The sequence below is a fragment of the Gopherus evgoodei genome, chromosome 21 (genome assembly GCF_007399415.2).
Source record: "Gopherus evgoodei ecotype Sinaloan lineage chromosome 21, rGopEvg1_v1.p, whole genome shotgun sequence".
Lineage (NCBI taxonomy): Eukaryota > Metazoa > Chordata > Testudines > Testudinidae > Gopherus > Gopherus evgoodei.
The window spans coordinates 2211404-2232465 of record NC_044342.1 but is presented as its reverse complement, the minus strand read 5'-3'; the positions used below and the strand labels follow the sequence as shown (position 1 = coordinate 2232465).

The 21062-nt window shown below is 43.3% G+C and overlaps 1 protein-coding gene and 1 pseudogene across 1 annotated transcript; one reads left to right on the top strand and one right to left on the bottom strand.

The window, feature by feature from the left end:
• The first annotated feature begins 9232 nt into the window (after positions 1-9232).
• Positions 9233-10811, top strand: LOC115638406 (annotated as a pseudogene).
• Positions 10812-17231: 6420 nt separating this feature from the next.
• Positions 17232-18035, bottom strand: LOC115638405 (olfactory receptor 6B1-like). Its single transcript, XM_030539991.1, has one exon. It carries the CDS (start codon positions 18033-18035, stop codon positions 17232-17234), a length of 804 nt encoding a protein of 267 aa, XP_030395851.1.
• Positions 18036-21062: the final 3027 nt, after the last annotated feature.

Sequence of the window (21062 nt, the reverse complement as noted above, 5' to 3'; positions counted from 1 at the left end):
CCTTTTCTTATGATTAGTAACATTCTGCTAGATATTTTGACTGCAGCTGCAGATGTTTTCAGAGGACTATTCATAGAATCATAGAATCATAGAATATCAAAGTTGGAACGGACCTCAGGAGGTCATCCAGTCCAACCCCCTGCTCAAAGCAGGACCAATCCCCAACTACATCATCCTAGCCAGGGCTTTGTCAAAACTTCTGAGGAAGGAGATTCCACCACCTTCCTAGGTAACCTTAAGATTGCAGTGCTTCACGACCCTCCTAGTGAAAAAGTTTTTTTCCTAATATCCAACCTAAACCTCCCCAACTGCAACTTGAGACCATTACTCCTTGTTCTGTCATCAGGTACCACTGAGAACAGTCTAGATACATCCTCTTTGGAACCCTCTTTCAGTAGTTGAAAGCAGTTGTCAAATCTCCCCTCATTCTTCTCTTCTGCAGACTAAAGAATGCCAGTTCCCTCAGTCTCTCCTCCTAAGTCATGTGCTCCAGCCCCCTAACCATTTTTTGTTGCCCTCCACAGGACTTCTTCCAATTTATTCACATTCTTCTTGTAGTGTGGGGTCCAAAACTGGACACAGTACTCCAGATGAGACCTCACCAATGTCGAATAGAGGAGAATGATCACTTCCGTCGATCTGCTGGCAATGCCCCTAATTATACAGCCCAATATGCCATTAGCCTTCTTGGCAACAAGGGTACACTGTTGACTCATATCCAGCTTCTCGTCCACTATAACCCGTAGATCCTTTTCTGCAGAACTGCTTCCTAGCCATTCAGTCTCTAGTCTGTAACAGTGAATGGGATTCTTCCTGTCCTAAGAGCAGAACTCTGCACTTGTCCTTGTTGAACCTCATCAGGTTTCTTCTGGCCCAATCCTCTAATTTGTCTAGGTCCCTCTGTATCCTATCCCTACCCTCCAGCATATCTACCACTCCACCAAGTTTAGAGTCATCTGCAAACTTGGTGAGAGTGTGATGCATCCCATCAACCAGATCATTAACGAAGATATTGAACAAGACCGGGTCCAGGAACAACCCTTGGGGCACTCTGCTTGAAACTGGCTGCCAACTAGACATGGAGCTGTTGATCACTACCTGTTGAGCCCGACGATCTAGCCAGCTTTCTATCCACCTTATAGTCCATTCATCCAGCCCATAATTCTTTAACTTGCTGGCAAGAATACTGTGGGAGATCCATCAAAAGCTTTGCTAAAGTCAAGGAATAACAGATCCATTGCTTTCCCCTCATCGACAGACCCAGTTATCTCCTCATAGAAGGCAATTAGGTTAGTCAGGCATGATTTGCCCTTGGTGAATCCATACTGACTGTTCCTGATCATTTTCCTCTCCTCTAATTGCTTCAAAATTGATTTCTTGAGGACCTGCTCCATGATTTTTCCATAGACTGAGATGAGGCTGACTGGCTTTTAGTTCCCTGGATCCTCCTTTCTCCCTTTTTTTAAAGATGGGCACTCCATTAGCCTTTTTCCTGTCATCTGACACTTCCCCCGTTCGCCATGAGTTTTCAGAGATAATGGACAATGGCTCTGCAATCACATCCACCACCCCCTTTAGCACCTTCGGATGCAGTGCATCCAGCCCCATGGACTTGTGCTCGTCCAGTTTTTCTAAATAGTCCTGAACCACTTCTTTCTCCACAGAGGACTGGTCACCTCCTCCCCATGCCGTGCTGCCCAGTGCAGTAGTCTGAGAGCTGACCTTGTTTGTAAAGATAGAGGCAAAAAAATATTTGAGTACATTAGCTTTTTCCACATCCTCTGTCACTAGGTTGCCTCCCTCATTCAGTAAGGGGTCCACACTTTCCTTGACTTTCTTCTTGTTGCTAACATACCTGAAGAAACCCATCTTTTTACTCTTAACATCTCTTTTTAGCTGCAACTCCAAGTGTGATTTGGCTTTCCTGATTTCACTCTTGCATGCCTGAGCAATATTTTTATACTCCTCCCTGGTCATTTATCCAATCTTCCACTTCTTTTTTAAGTGATAACAGCTAATTTAGCCCCCATCATTTTGTGTGTATAGTTGGGATTGTGTTTTTCCAATGTGCATTACTTTGCACATATCAATACTGAATTTTATCTACAATTTGGTTATCCAGTCACCCAGTTTGTGAGATCCCTTTATCTCTAGCTTGCCTGCATATATATACCTGCTCCTGGAAATTTCCACTACATGCATCTGATGAAGTGGGTATTCACCCCATGAAAGCTCAAGCTCCAAAACGTCTGTTAGTCTATAAGGTGCCACAGGATTCTTTGCTGCTTTTTGAGATCCCTTTGTAACTCTTTGCAGTCAGCTTCAAATTGAAGTATCTTGAGTAATTTGGTAACTTTCACAAATTTTGCCTCCTGTTTACAGATCATTTAAGAATATGTTGAACAATACTGGTCCTAATGTAGTTTCTTGTGGGACCATATTATTTATTTTCTCCACTGTGAAAACTAACCATTTACTCCTATACTTTGTGTCTTATAATTTAGCCAGTTACTGACCCATGATAGTACCTTTCCATGCATCCTGTGACTGCTGAGTTTGCTGAAAAGCATTTGAGGCGGAACTAGGGGGGTCACACATGCATTCCCAGAATACCAGAGATTCCTGCACTTCCAGGAACTGCGTGGGGCTCCCCGCTACCAATGTGACCTTGTCATGCTGCCTGGCAGACACCATGTTAAAGAAAGTGCTGCCCTGCTCCCTCAGGTTGGGCAACAAACCAGTCAAAAAGAAGACTGTCTGGTATAAAACTGTTCAAGTGGGTCCCCACTCCATCTTCCCTCGCCCGAAGCTTGGCCCCTCACTTCCATTCAGATCAGAACTCTTATTACTCCCACTCCATTGAGACCCCCCTCATTCCGAGATCCCTCTCAACCACTTCAGCCAGCCCCACTGAGATTATTCTGTTTAGTTTGGTGAAAATTGGAAAGGCCTGATTTTAGTGGCCAGCTTTTACAGTTTTCCAATCTTCACCCTTATCCATTGGGTTCTGACCAGAGTGGGCCAGGGGCTGGCCATAGAGGGGACCCGGCCCAGCTGGGTGAACAGCTTGGCCTAGAGAAGCAAGGGAGTATATGACATTCTAGTTAATTAATGATAATGATTAATAAGGTGCTGGCAGAGTGTGGTGCCCACACGATGGGGACCAGACAGGATTTTGCTCTTCCCTAGCTTGGTAAAAGAGAAACACATCATCCCCCAGCAGTATGAGGTCTAAACTTGGCACGTGGACTCCATGTGCACAGCACACCTGAAATGCAGTCAGCTCTCTGGTGGGGCAGCTGGGTAATGACTTCACAGTGGCACCACATGAGGAAAGCTCACCCAGCACTGAGATTAAGCAAGCTCTGAGGCAGGGGAGCAGCCACAAAGTGACACCACATGGGGATTTCAGTAAGGCATTTGACACAGTTCCACATGCGGAATTATTAGTCAAATTGGAAAAGATGGGGATTAATATGAAAACTGAAAGGCGAATAAGGGACTGGTTAAAGGGTAGACTACAACGGGTCATATGAAGGGTGAACTGTCAGGCTGGAAGGAGGTTACTAGTGGAGTTCCTCAAGGATCGGTTCTGGGACCAATCTTATTTAACCTCTTTATTACCGACCTTGGCAAAAAAAGCAGGAATGTGCTAATAAAGTTTGCGGATGACACAAAGATGGGGGATATTGCTAACACGGAGAAGGACTGGGATATCATACAGGAAGATCTGGATGACCTTGTAAACTGGAATAATAGTAATAGGATGAAATTTAATAGTGAAAAGTGCAAGGTCATGCACTTAGGGATTAATAAGAAGAACTTTAGATATAGATTGGGGACGCATCAGTTGGAAGCAACAGAGGAGGAGAAGGACCTTGGGGTATTGGTAGATCACAGGATGATTATGAGCCGCTAATGTGATATGGCCATTAAAAAAGCTAATGTGGTTGTAGGATGCATCAGGCGAGGTATTTCCAGCAAAGATAAGGAGGTGTTAGTACCGTTATATAAGGCACTGGTGAGACCCCACCTGGAATACTGTGTGCAGTTCTGGTCTCCCATGTTTAAGAAGGATGAATTTAAACTAGAACAGGTTCAGAGATGGGCTACTAGGATGATCCGAGGAATGGAAAACTTGTCTTATGAAAGGAGACTCAAAGAGCTTGGCTTGTTTAGCCTAGCCAAAAGAAGGCTGGGGGTGGGGGTATGCTTGCTCTTTATAAATATATCAGAGGGATTAATATTAGGGAGGGAGATGAATTATTTAAGCTTAGTACCAATGTAGACACAAGAACAAATAGGTATAAACTAGACACTAGGAAGTTGAGACTTGAAATTAGACGAAGGTTTCTAACCATTAGAGGAGTGAAATTCTGGAACAGCCTTCCAAGGGGAGTAGTGGAGGCAAAAGGCATATCTGGCTTTAAGATTAAGCTTGATAAGTTTACGGAAGGGATGGTATGATGAGAGAGCCTAATTTTGGCAATTGATCTTTGATTATCGCCGGATAAGTATGCCCAGTGGTTGGTGATGGGATGTTGGATGGGATGGGATTTGAGTTCCTGCAGAGAATTCTTTTCTGAGTGCTGGCTGGTGAGTCTTGCCCACATGCTCAGGGTTTAGCTGATTGCCATCTTTGGAGTCGGGAAGGAATTTTCCTCCAGGGCAGATTGGCAGAGGCCCTGGAGGTTTTTCGCCTTCCCCTGCAGCGTGGGGCATGGGTCACTTGCTGGTGGATTCTCTGCAGCTTGCGGTCTTCAAACCACAATTTGAAGACTTCAATAACTCAGGCATAGGTTAGGGGTTTGTTATGGACGTGGATGGGTAGGGTTCTGTTCCTACTTTGTGCAGGGGGTCGGACTAGATGACCACATTGGTCCCTTCTGACCCTAGAATCTATGAATCTATGAATCTGTGATGGCTAACTCAGCACTGAGGTGTGGGAGGTGAGTGTCCTAGCTTCAGGGAGTGGACCCTGCTCAATGGGTGGACAGAGAGAGAGATCCCAGCACCTCTTAGAGAACACAGCACTGCCTTAGTATTGCCAGCCCCTGGCTGGGATTTACCATGGGCCCAAGGGACTGCTGTGGTGGCTTTCAGTGTGGCCTCATCTTGACACCTTACCTGTTGTGATTGAGGAGTGAGCTCTGTGTGTGTGTTTGTTGGGGGGGGTTAGAAGACTGAGGGGCACTGAGGGGAAGAAGGAGGGGTCTCGCTGGCCCTGTTGTGGGTGTACACAGGTCATTCAGGGATCAAATCCAGATTCTCACTACTCCCACCCGCTCCAGAGACCAAGTCCCAGAGAGTCAGTGGCTCACAGAGCAGATATCAGTCAGGCTCTTGCTCACAAAGCCACAAAACAATGCCATATTGGAATGGCTTACCTAAGCGCTGAGGGGTATTTGTGTGTGTGTGTGTGTGTGTGTCCCTGCTTCAGGGAATGGAGCCTGAGCAGTGGGTGGAGAGAGCAAGACAACCTAGCACCTCCTGGAAGACAAAGCACTGCCAGAGTACTGCCAACCCCTGGCTGGGATTAGCTACATGCCTAGGGGGCTGGCACTGCAGGCTTTCAATGTGGCCTCATCTTGACACTCACCGTGTTTTGTTTGAGAGGGTGAGCTGTGTGTGTGGGGTGGGAGGGCAGAAGGCTGGGGGCTGGGAGGCAGGGGCATCTTCCTAGCACTGTTCTGGGTGTCCACAGATCGTTCAGAGATCAAATCCAGATCTGGCAGTTCCTACACACCCCAGAGACCAAGTCCCAGGGTCTCAGTGGCTCAGAGAGCAGATATCAGGCCTCTCTCACTCAGCTCCCTTCACAGAGGAGGCAGAGAGAGGAGGATACTGAGATCTCACATCCAGCTCCTTCTTGCTTTGATTCTTCCCTGGCTGCTGCATTGTTCTGCCACCTGCCCCTCCCTGCTCCAACCACTAACCCGACCAGGCACAAATTCAGCCTGGCAATTAATAGAAAGTTTCTAACCATCAGAAGGAGAAGGTTCAGCAGCAGCCTCACAAAAGGAGTTTTGGGGACACACAACTTTGTTCGTTTTAATGGAGAGGTAGAGAAATATATGAGTGTGATTGTATGATGGAGCTGCTTGTGATGGTGGAGACAGGGCTGAGCAGTCCATGAGCTCACTTCCACTTAATGTCCTGTGTTCCGAAAGGCTCATGCTCAAGGTTTCATCTGGCCACCAGCAGGCGTCAGGAAGGGATCCCCCTCCACCAATCTCTTCTGAGAGGGTTTATTTTATTTTGTTTTACGCTCTTTCCTCTGTAGCTTCTGGCAATGACCACAGCTGGAGATGGGGGCCTGTGGGCGGGGCCAGGCTCTGAAGTGGCACAGAGCATTGTCTGTCTCTCTCGAGTGGTTGGCTGGCTGATTCTTGCTCAGATGCCCAGGCTCTCACTGATCAGCATATGTGGGATGGGGAAGGATTTTTCCCTCAGTTCAGATGAGCAGTCACCTTGTCATGGAAGGGGGGGTGTCGCCTTCTTTTGCAGCATGTGGGTGTGGGTCACTCACCAGGACTATCTGGATGGGTCTCATTTAACCATTTCCCTGCCACAGCTGAGGTCTCAGACACTGGTGCACCTTAGTCCCACCTGCTCTGCCTGTGGCAAATAATAGTCTAGGCTCCTGAAGGTGCTAATTCTGTGTTCTCATTTCAGGTGCTCTCGGTGGCCTGTGCTATACAGGGGGAAGGAATAGGTGACTGGGTGGTCCCTTCTGGCTGTCCCCAGGGCCCAGAACTTCCTGACTTCCTGACCTAATGTTCAGTGGCAGAGCCAGGTGGAGGGAAGAGGGGGAGCGGAAAAAAAAAAGGCGCCACTTGCTTCAGTGCTTTTACTGATGGAGCAGCGCTCCAGGTCTTCAGTGGCACCTCAGCAGTGTGACCTTCACTTGCTCCACAGATCTTTGGCAGCATTTCAGGGATGAAGCTTCAGTGCTGCCTCCTACATAGCACAGACCCCAAGCGCCGCCCCGTCAGTAAAAGCACCTCAGCGGGTGGCACCTTTTTATTTTCACTCCCAGGTGAATAAAATTTAAAAAGTGCCACTTGTGCTTGGTGAGGGAGTGGCTGCTGCCCTGCTTCTCCCCTAGCTATGCTACTGCCAATGTTTTATCCCTCTGGCCCCACTTCCCTGCCAGAGCTGGGGACAGAACCCATGAGTCTTGACTCTCAGCCTCACCCACACTGACCACTACACCTGACTATCCTTCTTCCATGGAGCTCTGCTGATTTACACTAGCTGGGGATCTGGGATATTGTTTTTCCACTAACACCCATTCAACTCCAATGACTAATTGACATGGTGGAGAAAGGTACTCAAATTTCAGTTCTAATCCCTTCACCTCTTCAATGCAGGTGTTAGTACTCCCAGGAAACATCTCCCCGTCCTCCCTGTAATATCCTAATAAAACCAGGGAAGACCATATCCATTTCAGCCTCACCCAGTTTAATTTGCACTGTGAATTTAAACTGATGTAGTTAAATGAATGCCAAAGGGAATGTGGATGTTCTTAATTCTGTTGAAAACTGATTATTCTGGTTTAGTTTAAATTAATTAAGAATAAGTTTAAACTACACTGAAATCAGCTTCTTTGTGACCAAAGTGTGTCTGCACAGTGGTGTAATTACACCAGTTTAAAAGCCAATTCAAGTTATATGAAATGCTAAGGCTTAAATTATTGATAGCGTCCAGAAAATATTATTGTACTGGCCAATAGTTCTTCAGCAAAGAGCAGATTTTCATTTTAGACTGACAGGCAGACAGCTACATAAACAAAAAAGTAAGTGTGAGAATAGATAGGCAGTTAGATAGACAGATATGTCTCAGTTTAAAAGAAATAGAAAACAGCTTTAAAACATTTTGGATGGATTTTTTCCCTTCTCTTTCCTAAAGTAGTAAGAAAAAAACAAAACACAATTCCTTTTTGTAAACCCCCTTCCAGTGATATTCTGACCTGTTGTATATTCTCTGCTCTGAGATAATCAGAGCAGATACTTCACTGGGTTTGTCCGGATCCCAGAATTGACACAGGATTTTTTACATTAAATTTGGAAATACATAAAAATATATTTATTGATTTAACATTTCCCATCTATCTATTTTAATTTTACCAATCTAATCTATGAATTAATAAAATACATATTTACCACTTTAGTATTTGACTGTAACCTGGGAATTAGCATAATATAGCGTTCATAACCCAATATTTCAACCAATTCTGGAAATTTGTCCTATACAGAATTATCAACCCAATATTTTAATTGGCTCTGGAGATTAAAAAAATCAGAACTATAAATGTAATATTTTAACCAAATCTAAAAATATATGTAGTTTTCAGTTTTTGGTTGTTTTTTTTCATAAAAACTAGACACTTATATACATATTAGCTTAAAATTATAACCATGTCTGTGAAGTACCATTTATCATTAATACAATTTTAATAACATCTGGAAAATCGTGCAAAGTATACTTACTAATGTAATAGTTAATCAAATCTAGACAAAAGTAATGTATAATTCTTAATTTACTATTTTAATGTAAATAAGAATATATCATTATTAAATATGTTAATGATAATAGACATTCTTATTCAATACAATTATTAATGCAACATGTTTAACAAATGTGGAAATCAACACAATATATACTTATTAATGTACGATTTTAATCAAAAATCTAGAAATTAACATAGTATGTAAATATTAATTTAATGTGAAATGAATCTGGAAATCAATAATATATGGACTTACAATTAATGAGTAATGAATACAATATCTAGTTCTTAATTTATTATATTAGTTAAAATGGTAATTCATGATATACATAATTATTCATTATTTAAATGGAAAGTAGAAATTGATAACATATATTGATATAAAATTATTTTAAATATAGGAATTGAAATCTTAGGTAGTTATTTATTTTTAAACAAAATTTGGAATACTTTTCATTTTAATCAAATTTTTGAATTAATATAGCATGCTGTTGTTAATTTTACAGTCTGAGTCTCAAAATTAATAAAATGTGTAACTCTTAATTTACTAGTTTAATCTATTTTGGAAAATAGAATGTGTAATTCTCATTTGGCTCTATACATTCATTTCAAGCACAACAGTAATTTGTAGAGTTTAATCATATTGACACATTCATATAGATTTTTATATATTTGATCTACATTTTCCTTCAGCAGAGCCTTTTTGCCAATCCATGATTAATGTCATCCTTGGAGCTGTCCAAACTCAAGGTAAGGAATTTTTAAAGGTCCTCTCGATTCAGTTCTGTGCCACTCATTAACTAGACGAGGAGAAGATTTGGGGTACATTTGCCCAAGGTGCTGTACTGGTTTAGGATTCCAATCCCATTTACCAAAGGGATTTAGGGCCAGACACTCAAGTGGATTTAGGTGCCCAAATGTGCAGCCCCAGCCCAGTCAATTCCATATTAGTCTTGAAGAATAGGGAAGAGGGGACATTAAATCAGCTCATTCTGCTTCTGTGACATCATCCACTGTTTTGACCAGCACAGATGGAGTTTGTGATCCTAGACAGGTCCATAGGAGCTGATCAAGCTAAGGAAGCAGGACCAAGAGTTCATTGGCCAGGCAGGACAGCTGGCTCAATACCTCAGTGCAGGTTCTTTATCCAGTGTGGAGGGTTTCCAAAGGCAGAATAAACCCAGCTTCAGTGTCAGATCCCAGGCAAAATTTGAAATATGATATGCAGGAGAAGATAGAGATAGTGATTGTGATTGTGTGTCTGCGATTTCCTACTACTGTAGCCACTAGACCCCTCCCCCCCCAGCGGTCTGGGTAGAACCTTTGAATCCTCTTGATTGTTTCCTTTCATCTCTAGGGCCCCCTGATACATCCGGCCAATGACACCATCCCAGTGACCAAGTTCATCCTGCTGGGTTTCGCCTCCATGGACTGGGAGAGCCGCACTTTCCTCTGTGCCCTTCTCTCCTCCACCTACACTGGGACACTGGCAGGCAACCTGTGCATTGTGTGGACCGTGCTGCGGGACTCCCGCCTCCAACGCTTGCCCGTGTACATCCTGCTGGGGAACTTCTCCTGGCCGGAGATCTCCTAGGTCACAACCACAGAGCCAAAGTTGCTCTCTGACCTGGTGTCCCCCGGCCTCCCCATCTCCTTCCCTGCCTGCTTTATGCAGTTCTATTTCTTCTTGTCCATGGGGGCTACAGAGTGCCTCTTCCTCGCTGCCATGGCATTGGATAGGTACCTGACCATCTGCCACCCCCTGTGCTACCCGGTCCTCATGTCCCCACACAGCTGCTGGGTGTTGGCCTCCTCCTGCTGGCTTATCAGCTTCCTGTGGTTCATAGTGCCTGTCACTCTCATCTCCCAACTCTCCTTCTGTGGCACCAACACCCTCAATCATTTTGTCTGTGACCCAGCCCCATTGCTGGCTGCCTCCTGCACCCCAGTTCCCCAGGCTGAACATTCCTGCTATGCCCTGAGCTCCCTCGTAATCTTCGTCACCATCCTCTTCATCCTCGCATCCTATGGGCTAGTCATCAGGGCTGTGCTGAAGCTGCCAACTGGGGCTGGGTGGCACAAGGCCTTCTCCACCTGCTCCTCACACCTGGCTGTCGTGGGCCTGTTCTACGGCTCTGGCATGGTCAACTATGTCAACCCGGCAGCATTGGGGGGCAGTGGGAAGCTGGTGACTCTCTTCTACACAGTGGGGAGCCTCCTGTTCAACCCACTGATCTACAGCCTGAGGAACAAGGAGATGAAGCAAGCTCTTAAGAGGACCCTGCTGGGGGAGCAGTAGGGGGTTCTGCTCTGTCCGCACTCTGCAGGGACTGGCTGGTCAGAGGGGAGGGCAATGAGATATAGGACTTTTCCTTCTGAGGGCTCAGACTCCAATGAAGCACGGGGAGCACACACAGCATTTTGCATTACCTCTAGGCTGTACTATAAAAATTCCCATTTGACAATGTACTCAGAACACGATTGAGAACTGGAGGAGAGGGCAGCAGTGTCTGTGTGTGTGTGCCTTTGCTGGAGGAAATATGCCCTGCTCAATGTGTGTATGTAGAAGATAGGAGACTGAAATGAGTGTGTGTGGAGGGAGGCTGGCTTGTATATCTGCTCTTTTTGTCTAGTGATATTTGAATACAGTTATCTGGATAAATGTGTCACCACACTTAGATCCCAAATGTTTTTAATATTATTTCCAACTTTTGGTAAAAAGCTACTGTTAAATAAGTTTCTATTAAAAAAAAGATTGACCAGGTTCTGTTTATATATACATTATTTTAATGTGAGGATTAGTGGAAAAGGCAACCAAAGAGAATTCCAGTTTAAACTATATGGACAAAAATAGAACTAGAAATATTGTATAAAAGAATTAACTCTAATTACCTGTAAAAGTAAAGAATGGATTTTATTAAATCACACTGCTTACTAATCAGATGAGAAACACTAATATTCAACAACTGTGTATAAGGAGAAAAGAATAACCATATAATATAATATCCATATTGCTAATTTGGAACATTCTATAATAATATTATGGTATTTAGAAAATTACTTATGCATATAAAATATTCTCCTTTGAAAAGATTTTCCTGAAAAGACTTTGATTTCCCTGATATTTTTTCCTATTTTTGAAATTATTCATAGATTTTTAGCAAAAATTATCAGACTCAGATCCTCAGCTGATGGAAGACTTTCAGAGAGTGACGTCAAATTTCATTAGCTATGGATCTGGCCCACATAGCCTATGATACTTTGTTGATTTACACCACCTGGGATTCTGGTCCATTGACTCCAGTGGAGTTGCATTTATTTAAACCAGCTGGGGATTTTGCTTATTGACTGCAATGGACCTATGAACATTTACACGGGCTAGGGATCTTGCTTTCTAAGCTCAGGGCAGCTAGGCTGATTTACATTAGCTAGCATCAAAGACCTCATTGATGATTCAGTCCTTTGGCTCTGACCTATTTGTGAACACAATTTTTCATGATTGAGCAGCATTTGATCTCTTTTCACATGACAGGTATATACATCCCCTGTATGACATATTGAGATCTGGTTTCTAATAGCAATAACCCTTCAAAAATAAATCATGTCTTTTTTTTTTCTGGAATCAGCATTCTATACATCAGCCTCCGATAATGGCCTTTTTTTCTCAGCGTTTCTCACCATGTAGATCATCAGGTTTAGCATGAGAGTAACTAGAGTGTACAGAACTGAGACCATCTTGCCCATGGGGAATTTCTTGAAGGGTTGAGCATAGACAATGATGCCTGGGAATGGAAATTAAGCTCACAACGATGATCTGGGCTCCACAGGTGGTCAAAGCCTTAGGATTTCCTTCTGTGACATATGTCTTTATCTTGACTAAGATGACAATGTACGAAGTGAATAGAATGATGAAGACTATGATGGGGAGCAGACCCACCATTGGAGACCATCAGTATTTCGATCAAGTATTGTTGCAGGCCAGTTTGATGACTTGAGGGACATCACAATAGAAATTGTCTAGGACATTAGGACCACAGAATAGTAACTGGAGTATCAGTTCAATCTGTACAGTAAAGTGAGCAAATCCACCTAGCCATGCCCTTGTCACCAGCCCCCCCGCACACACCCTGGTTCATGAAAGTCAAGTATCGCAGTGGTTTATAGATGGCCACATACCTATCCACTGCCATAATCACAAGACAAAACATTGTTGCAGCACTGATTAAGTGGAAGAAGTACATCTGGAGCAGGCACTCATTGAATGAGATGATATTGCATTGAGAGAGGAGACCTGACAGCAGTTTTGGGGCATTAACTGAGGAGTCGTTGACATTTAGCTAATATTTAGTCCTGCTATGAGTGCAGGGGACTGGACTAGGTAACATCTCAAGATGCCTTCTATGATTCTATTATTTTGCCCCATTTTTTCAACCGTAGAATTGGGGGTTGAGAATGTGAAAAAGTGTGAAAAAGAATACAGCAGTCTCTCACATTTGAAATGGAAGAAACAAAAATATTGAATCCAAATTAAATTAAAATTTTATTTTATTTTGACATTTTCTAAGGAAAAATTAAGATTGTCCATCCAGAAAAAGTGATTTTTCCAATCAAAAAATGTTGATTCCAACAAACCTCCTTTTATGAGACAGATTTTTTTTCAGATGAATGTCAACCACTGCTAATAATCTCATGTATAGAGGACAGTGCCGTGTCACTGCAAGTGTGAGCAGTGGTGCAGGGATGGTTTGGGAAAATCAGGGAGGGAGAGCATAGCTGTGTCACTATTCAGGGTTATTCAAGGTGTCTAGACTGAATCACTACTATCTTCTTACAGCATGAGACAGCCTTGTACCCAACAGGGTAAACCCTCCTCAAACACCAAACATAAGCTCTCCACTTTGAGTTCCATATGTGCAACTCTGTCCCCATGCAAACTAACCATTTATACATCCCACTTTGTCACACTTGAGTGCCCAGTCCCCTTTCTTCTGGACACCTGCATTGCACATCAATTCCCTGACTCTGCGGAAGTCACGCACCCCAGCTCAATGGTTTCATTGCAATTCCACGCTCTTCTTACCACAAAGCTCTTAGCCGTGTCTGTGATGAAGTGGAAATTTTCTTAATTTTTTTAATGAATTCAGTGTGGGCCTCAGTTTCCTCTGTGCATTGCACAAATATCTAGGTGGTAGGACAAGGTTGTGTGATGGTGGCAGAGACCCTTAGAGGGTAGGTGTGACTGCCGTCTATTTCCCTGGACTCAGACAATGGCCGGAAACTCTGTATCCCGGCAACTGATGGCCTGGGCCCACCCTGCAAGAACCAGCCAGAGGAGTTGGAGAACGAAGAGAGATGTGGAGGTCAGTTTACCCAGGAAACAGTACAAAGGATGCAGGAGGAGCAACTGAGAGTAACAGATGGGGGCTTCAGAGACCTCATTATGTTTGTATTTGGGCATGGTAGGCTGTCCTCTTCACACCCTGCTCTCAATGACCTCTGTGCAGACCAATCTGTCACATCCTGGAGTGCAACCAGACTAGTGAGGAGCTGTTTCACCACCTTCTCTGTTAACCTAGGTGACTTAATTGCTCTGTTGTTGTGATTCTCTTCTCTGGGCACCAGCAGCCACTGTAGAACTTGCTCGAGGTCAAGGTATGGCTATTATATGAATCGAAGTAGGTGGTGAACCAAAGAATGCCTCTCTAGAATAGTAACCGCTAACATTCTTAGGAAGATGGTACAGGAAAGCACAGACCCCCTGGAAGATAAGGAGGAATGACAGGATAATGGAAGAGGATGTTTTGTTCAACCTATCGGGTATAAGGTACAGGTATGGTAACTAATAACGTCTGGAGTGTAATACATAAGTTGTTTATCTCAATGTATAAAAGGAGAGTTCTAAATGAATTGACAGTGGCATATCAATATTCCTTAACTTCAGGGTACATGACATCACTATATCAGACACAAAATGTGCACAGAGGTGATAAAACACAGTTTCCATCCTGCAACCCTTGTGTATGCAAAAAACCCTCATGGTCCTCAGATTGCCCCCTTTCCTCAGTGGAAGTAGAGTTATAGGAAGGGCAGCTTTGTATTGGCCATGGGGACAACACTATGTGATGGGCAAACATGTGCTAGTGAACCTATAGCTTGGTATGCAGGTTACTGATATTGTGCTTTGTTGACAATAAACCTGGTTGACCTTTCATCACCAGATTGAGCCTGTGGTCTTTCTTTATGATTAACGTTGAGGTCTGCTGAATCAGCCAGCTGCATTGGTGCAGTTAACACTGGCTCTTGGGAACAACAGAAGAGTAACCCAGGGAAAGCCGTGCACAGAACAGCAGGCTGCAGACAAGTATTCAGGTCATATCCCACATGTCTGTGCATCCCTCGATCAGCCACTGTGACTCCAGAAATCTGCTAGCAACACCCTAGTCACACTCCCTGGTCTCCACCAGCCTTGGTGGCTACTCACAAGGTGACCCCAACACACTTCCACTCCTGACTTATCCCTAAACTATGTGCCCTGAAGTATCCAGCCCTCTCCTGCAACATTCAGAGAAATAATAATGTTTGTTTCCTCCTTTAAAGAAGAAAAAAACCACACTGCAGGATTATTAACTTAGCTGGGGTAAATACATACTTTCCTGCAAACACAGCACTGAGACTAACACGGCTGCTACTCTGAAACCTGAGCACTGAGACTGTTTATTGTAAAAATAAAACAAATTTATTAAGAAAAGGACATAGATTAAGTGATGTCCAGTAAAACCTATTAAAAATAGAGATGATTCAAAGCAAATAAAAATGAAAACACACACCTAAAAGCCTAAAACTCAATCTAGTAAGGTATGAGCTTTGTTCAAGAAGCTATTTTCCTCATTTGGTTATTTATTTGGCTGTCCAACACACACACACACACACACACACACACACACACACACACACACACACACACACACACACGCACACGCACCTCTTTCCCCCTCTATTGTTAGCTGTCATCAAAATTACAAGGAGGGAAAATTTAACAAAATAAACTAAAGTACCATTTGTGATATAAAAATACATAATATGTATGAACATATTTGTGTGTAGGGCTTGAGTGTGGAAGAGAGAGTTAATTCTTTGGGATAGGTGTTCATTTGTCAGTGAGGATGTGTGTGCAAAGTTTGTTTGGAGGTGTTATGGAGAATGAGATGTGGGGTATGTACAATAGATATCTGTGGAGAAGGTTCAGTGTGTTGAGAAGTGTAAGATGGAGATTGTTGAAGAGTGTGTGTGTGTGTGTGTGCGTGTGTTTGTGTGTGTGTGAGAGAAAGAGAAAGCGGTGAGATATACGTGGGGTTGGAATATATTGTAAGATGAACTTTTTAGTGGGAGGGTGTGAATTTCAAAGAGAAGTGGGACATCTTTGGGTGTGAGCTTACGGTCTTTGTTGGGCTAGTGTGCAGCATCTGAAGATGTGGGTGTCCCATGTGTGGGTGTAGCTGCAAGGGATGGGGTTATAAATGGGGCAAGGGGTGTTTTTGATAGGGGATGGCATGATTACATATATGAGGTGACTATATGTGTGTGCATATGGGGCACAGGTATGTGTTGGCTCAAGTTATGTCGGGGTGCTGGGGCTGTGAGGGGAGAGTTGAGGTGAGTGGAAGGTTTGAATGTTAATATGTGGGAATGTAGCTGTCGGGTATGTGTTTACTCATATTCAGGTTTGGATGTGTTGGGGGCGTTGGCTGGAGGTGTGTGTTGGATATCTGTGGAGCGTTAGGGATGCTGGGATATCTGACACAGAGTTAGGTGGGTGTTTAGGTACTTGAGAGGTGTGTGGATGTACGTGTGTTTGTTTGTATGCTTGGTTATGGAGTACAGAGAGGGAGTTGGTGTGATCTGAATGAGAGTTAGGAACCTCACCCGCTTAGGAATGTTTGAAAATCCCACTAGGAACCTATCTGCATCTGTAGGCATTTAAATACCTGTGATAATCTGGCCCTGTTAACCAGATGTCAGGGGCACTCTCTGTCCCCAATGCCCTACTCCGATTTCCCCAAAATCAATAGGGTCTTGCCCACTGGTGCCTAGAACAATCCATGAAAATGCTGATCTGGGCATTCAGACACTACCATTTTGCAGAGAAACAGAGAAATATCATCAGGTTGAGTTTAGGGCCTCACTTTGTTCAGCCAATAAACCACTTAACAGACTTATTTTCTTCCAAAAAAGTGTGCTTCACAATGGTGAATAAGGCCTGTTATCTTGCTTCATGTCACACAAGGGATCAGGAGCAGAGCAAGTAATAGACTCCATGAATCCTGATTCTGAGCCTCTGCTAATATGACATACTCCTCTCCCATAGCCAGGTGTACCACACAGGAGTCCTAAATCCCATCCATCACCTGCTTTAACCCACTAGATCACTAGACCACACTCCTCTGAAAGAGCCAGGGATAAAACCCAGAGTCCTGACTCCTTGCCCCCCACCCTCCAGTCTAACCCATTAAACCCCACAATTCTCCAAGATCTGAGAATAGACCTCAGAAGTCCTGACCTCCTCCACGCAGGTATTTCTTTCTCTAACTGCAATGCAGAAATGGGAAGAGCACCCTACTATCAATTGCTGACCAATAGCTTCCATCATCAATTAAACCTTTGGCCTTGGTGGATAGGAGAGGCTAAGATTGAAGTCATCCACAATCCCCCTCTTTTTCACTTAACTATCCCAGTCAATGAGTCCAAAGTTCTTCCAATTTAGCCTTCTTCTGCTGCACAGCATTCTCCTCAGTGCCTCCTTCACTTCCTTGTTCCACAGGTTGTAGATGACAGGGTTGAGGAGCGGGGTGACTACACAGTAGAAGACAGAGACTACCTTGTCCGCCTGGAAGGTGTAGCGCACCGTGGGCCAGACATACATGAAGGTGACAGTGCTGTAGAAAATGGTGACCACGATGAGGTGGGAGGCGCAGGTGGAAAAGGCCCGTTGTCTGCCAATGGTGGAGGGCATCCTGCAGATGGTGGAGATGATGTAGCAATAGGACACTATAGTGAGCAGGAAGGAGCAGAGGATGATGACCCAGGCGAAGGTGAAGAATACCATCTCGCTGACTGAGGTGTCTGTGCATGAGAGGTTCAGCACTGATGCCAGGTTGCAGAAGAAGTGGTTGATCTTGTTGGGGCTGCAGAAGAAGAACTGAGTGGTAGAGATGGTGAGAGGCAAATTGCCAATGAAACCACTCACCCAAGAGCCAACAGCCAGCCAGGTGCAGACCTTTTTGTTCATCAGAGTGCTGTAATGCAGCGGGTAGCAGATGGCAATGTAGTAGTGATCATAAGCCATTACACCCAGAAACATGCACTCTGTGGTTTCCAAGCAGAAGAAGGCATAGAATTGGATGATGCAGCCCAACACAGATATGGTGGTCCTCTCCACCATGAAGCTGGACAGCATCTTGGGCACGGTGACTATGTTGTACCAGATCTCCATAAAAGAGAAGAAGTTGCTCAGGAAGAAGTACATGGGGTGTGAAGAAGTACATGGGTTGTCCTTCCACACCAGGGCGATGATGGTGGCTTGGCCGTTATAGTCAAAGCATAAGTAAGAAGGTAAAGAAAAGAAATGCCTACCATCTTCGTAGGCTATTGAACCCTAAGAGGATGAATTCAGCAACAGCACTCTGGTTTCTGGCATCCATCCTTCACTGTGTTTAGAATTGGAGAAGGATTAAGAAGAATATGAAATAATAATAATAATAATAATAGTGGTGAAATATAATGTAAATCTTACTGATCTGAAAGATTTTAAATGAAGTTATCTTTGTGGAAAGAGGACAAACTGAGGGTCTTTCAGTCGCTCTCTCTTTTTGTATTATGCCCATCATAGATTCCAAGATATTAAGGCCACAAATAATCATTCTGATCTTTTAGTTTGACCTCTTTTACAGCATAGGTCATAGAACTTCCCCCAAATCATTCCTAGAACATATTTTTTTTTTAGAAAAAAAAGCATCCAATCTTAATTTTAAAATTGTCAGTATTGGAGAATCCACCCTAGCACTTAGAAAATTGTTCCAATGGTTAATTATTCTCATTGTTAAAAAAAAAATCCATTATTTACAGTCTGAATTTCTCTAGCTTCAACATCTGGCCATTGAATCATGCTATACTTTTCCCTCCTAGATTGAATAGCCCATTAAATATTTTTATTTCTGTGTAAATGCTTACAGATTGCATTCAAGTCATCCCTTAACCTTCTCTTTCTTAGTAAACAGATTGAGTTCCTTGAGTATATCACTATAAGGCAGGTTTTCTTACCATTTAATTGTTATGTCTCTTCTCTGAAACCTCTCCAATTTATCATCATCCTTCTTAAACTGTGAGCATCACAAATTGACACAGCAGTGGTTGCCTCAGTGCCAAATACAGAAGTAAAATTGTTTCTCTATTCCTACTCAATATTCCCTTTTATGCAGAGAATAATTCTCAGAATCCCATTAGCTCGTTTTCAGAGGATTATCCACCATGATCCCCAAATCTTTTTCACAGTCACTGCTTCACAGTCACTGCTTCCCAGGATAGAGTCTCTCATCTTGTAACTATGGCTGACATTCTTTATTCCTAGATGTATATGTTAATATTTAGCCATATTGTTTGATTGTCCCCAGTTTACCAAGTTATCCAGATCATTCTGTATCAGTGACCTGTCCTCTTCATTATTTACCACTCCCTCAACTTTTGAGTCATCTGCAACCTTGATCAGTGATAATTTTATGTTTTATTCACAAGATTATTGATAAAGATGTTAAAGAGCATAGGGCCAAGAACTAATCCCTGCAGGACCTCACAAGAAACACGCTCTATCAGTGGAGAATGAAGTTCTCCATGTCTCATTTCAATATGGTCCAAAATGGTTTGAGTTTCCCTACATATAGGCATATATAAACAAATAAAGTATACATCACTCTCTAAAGGGCCCCCCCCGGGGTGCCACCTGGAATTGGGGTTCCACTGAGCCCTCTGACCCACCAGTCTGGGCTCCCTCTCACACTGTGCTGCTGTAACAAGCTGAAAAGCCCTTCAAGCTTGTACTTTCACCAGCATTCACACAGGCAGGGATACACGCAGCTGCAGTTACACACAGCCTCTCTAACCACCAGCCTCCCAGCCTAGGACACCAGAGTAGTACTGTCCTGCCTTGGTCAAAATCTGGCCAGTATATGGTTTTAACACCTGATCTGCCTCTCCCTCAATGAGTACCATACACACTTGTGGCAACCAAGCTGAGATTTTTCCCAGACACCTTAGTCGAACTCACACCTCGTAGAGTCTTCCAGGTGCTATTCCAAAAGCAGGAGCACGTTGCGGTCACCAATGTCATCAGATGTTTGTCTCTGCGTGTGTGTTCTTTTTGTGCTGTCCCAGCTCTACACAGACAGCTGGCACAGCAGACCTTAATCAAACTCCCCAATGACCACAAGACTTGGGTAAGTAGAGAAGGCACCTGGCCAGGTCTATTGTCGACAAAGTACAGTAATAGCACGTGGCAGACTCTACGAGGATACTAAGACATGTATGCATGTGACAATGGACTCAGCTCAGTCAGTGGCAGGACTTTCCACAGCCCCCTAGGATGGACAAAGGGTTAAGGAGAGGTATTCCAACATCTATAGACTGAAGCAAATAACCTAGGATAAACTTCTTATGTACCACTGTACGTGTTTCATGACATGTTCGTTACCTCCCCTTGTACTTTCCTCCTGATGTTTCAGACAAAATATCACTATTCATTACTTTTGTCAAACCATTTTATTATGTGCTACATTGGGGCGTTCTTCTGTTGGCTTGCTGGAATGTGTTTGCATATTCATTGTTTTAGCAATGCCAGCAGCACTGGTGCCGAATTTGTGTACTGGATACTGGCTTGCAGGTAAGCATCTGCTTTTAACAGGGTCTTACTGTTTCTCATAAAATAACTTGCATTGACTTTGGTTCAAGCCGTATGCCTTGCCCCAGACCCATGCTTCAGGCTCTTTCTTTCTACTACACACATTTTCTGGGGTAATCATTGTGCTTGCGTACATTTTCTCAATAAGCCATTAACATTGTTTGGTCTTTTTACTGTTGTCCCTGGAAGGCTGCCTGTGGGTGTTTTCAACCTCACATTTCAGTAACACATACATAGCCAAAATTCATATCTTCACATATGACGATAGCACATACAATCCAATGAGATATTAAGGTCTAGCAGATCAAGACTTTTAGAATGATTCATCACAAGGCATATTTTGTACAAAATATATCCTAATTATATGACAGTGGCAAAGAAGGGTGTCATGCACCCCACTTCCTCTGGGACAAAGGTTTTATTTAATGAACATTACACAATGTAATTTGAGGTGAAAGAAAAGCCATTATATACAATTGTAATTCCAACTACAATTTATTTTGTCCATAATTTAAATTAAGATAGGGGAAGAGAATTAATATTTTTGACCCTAGTGATAATAATAACAATGCTTCTCACTTGCATAGCACATTTCTTCTAAAG

Coding starts and splice junctions, on each gene's coding strand:
- LOC115638405 (XM_030539991.1), bottom strand. CDS start 18,035: ATGTACTTCTTCCTGAGCAACTTCTTCTCTTTTATGGAGATCTGGTAC.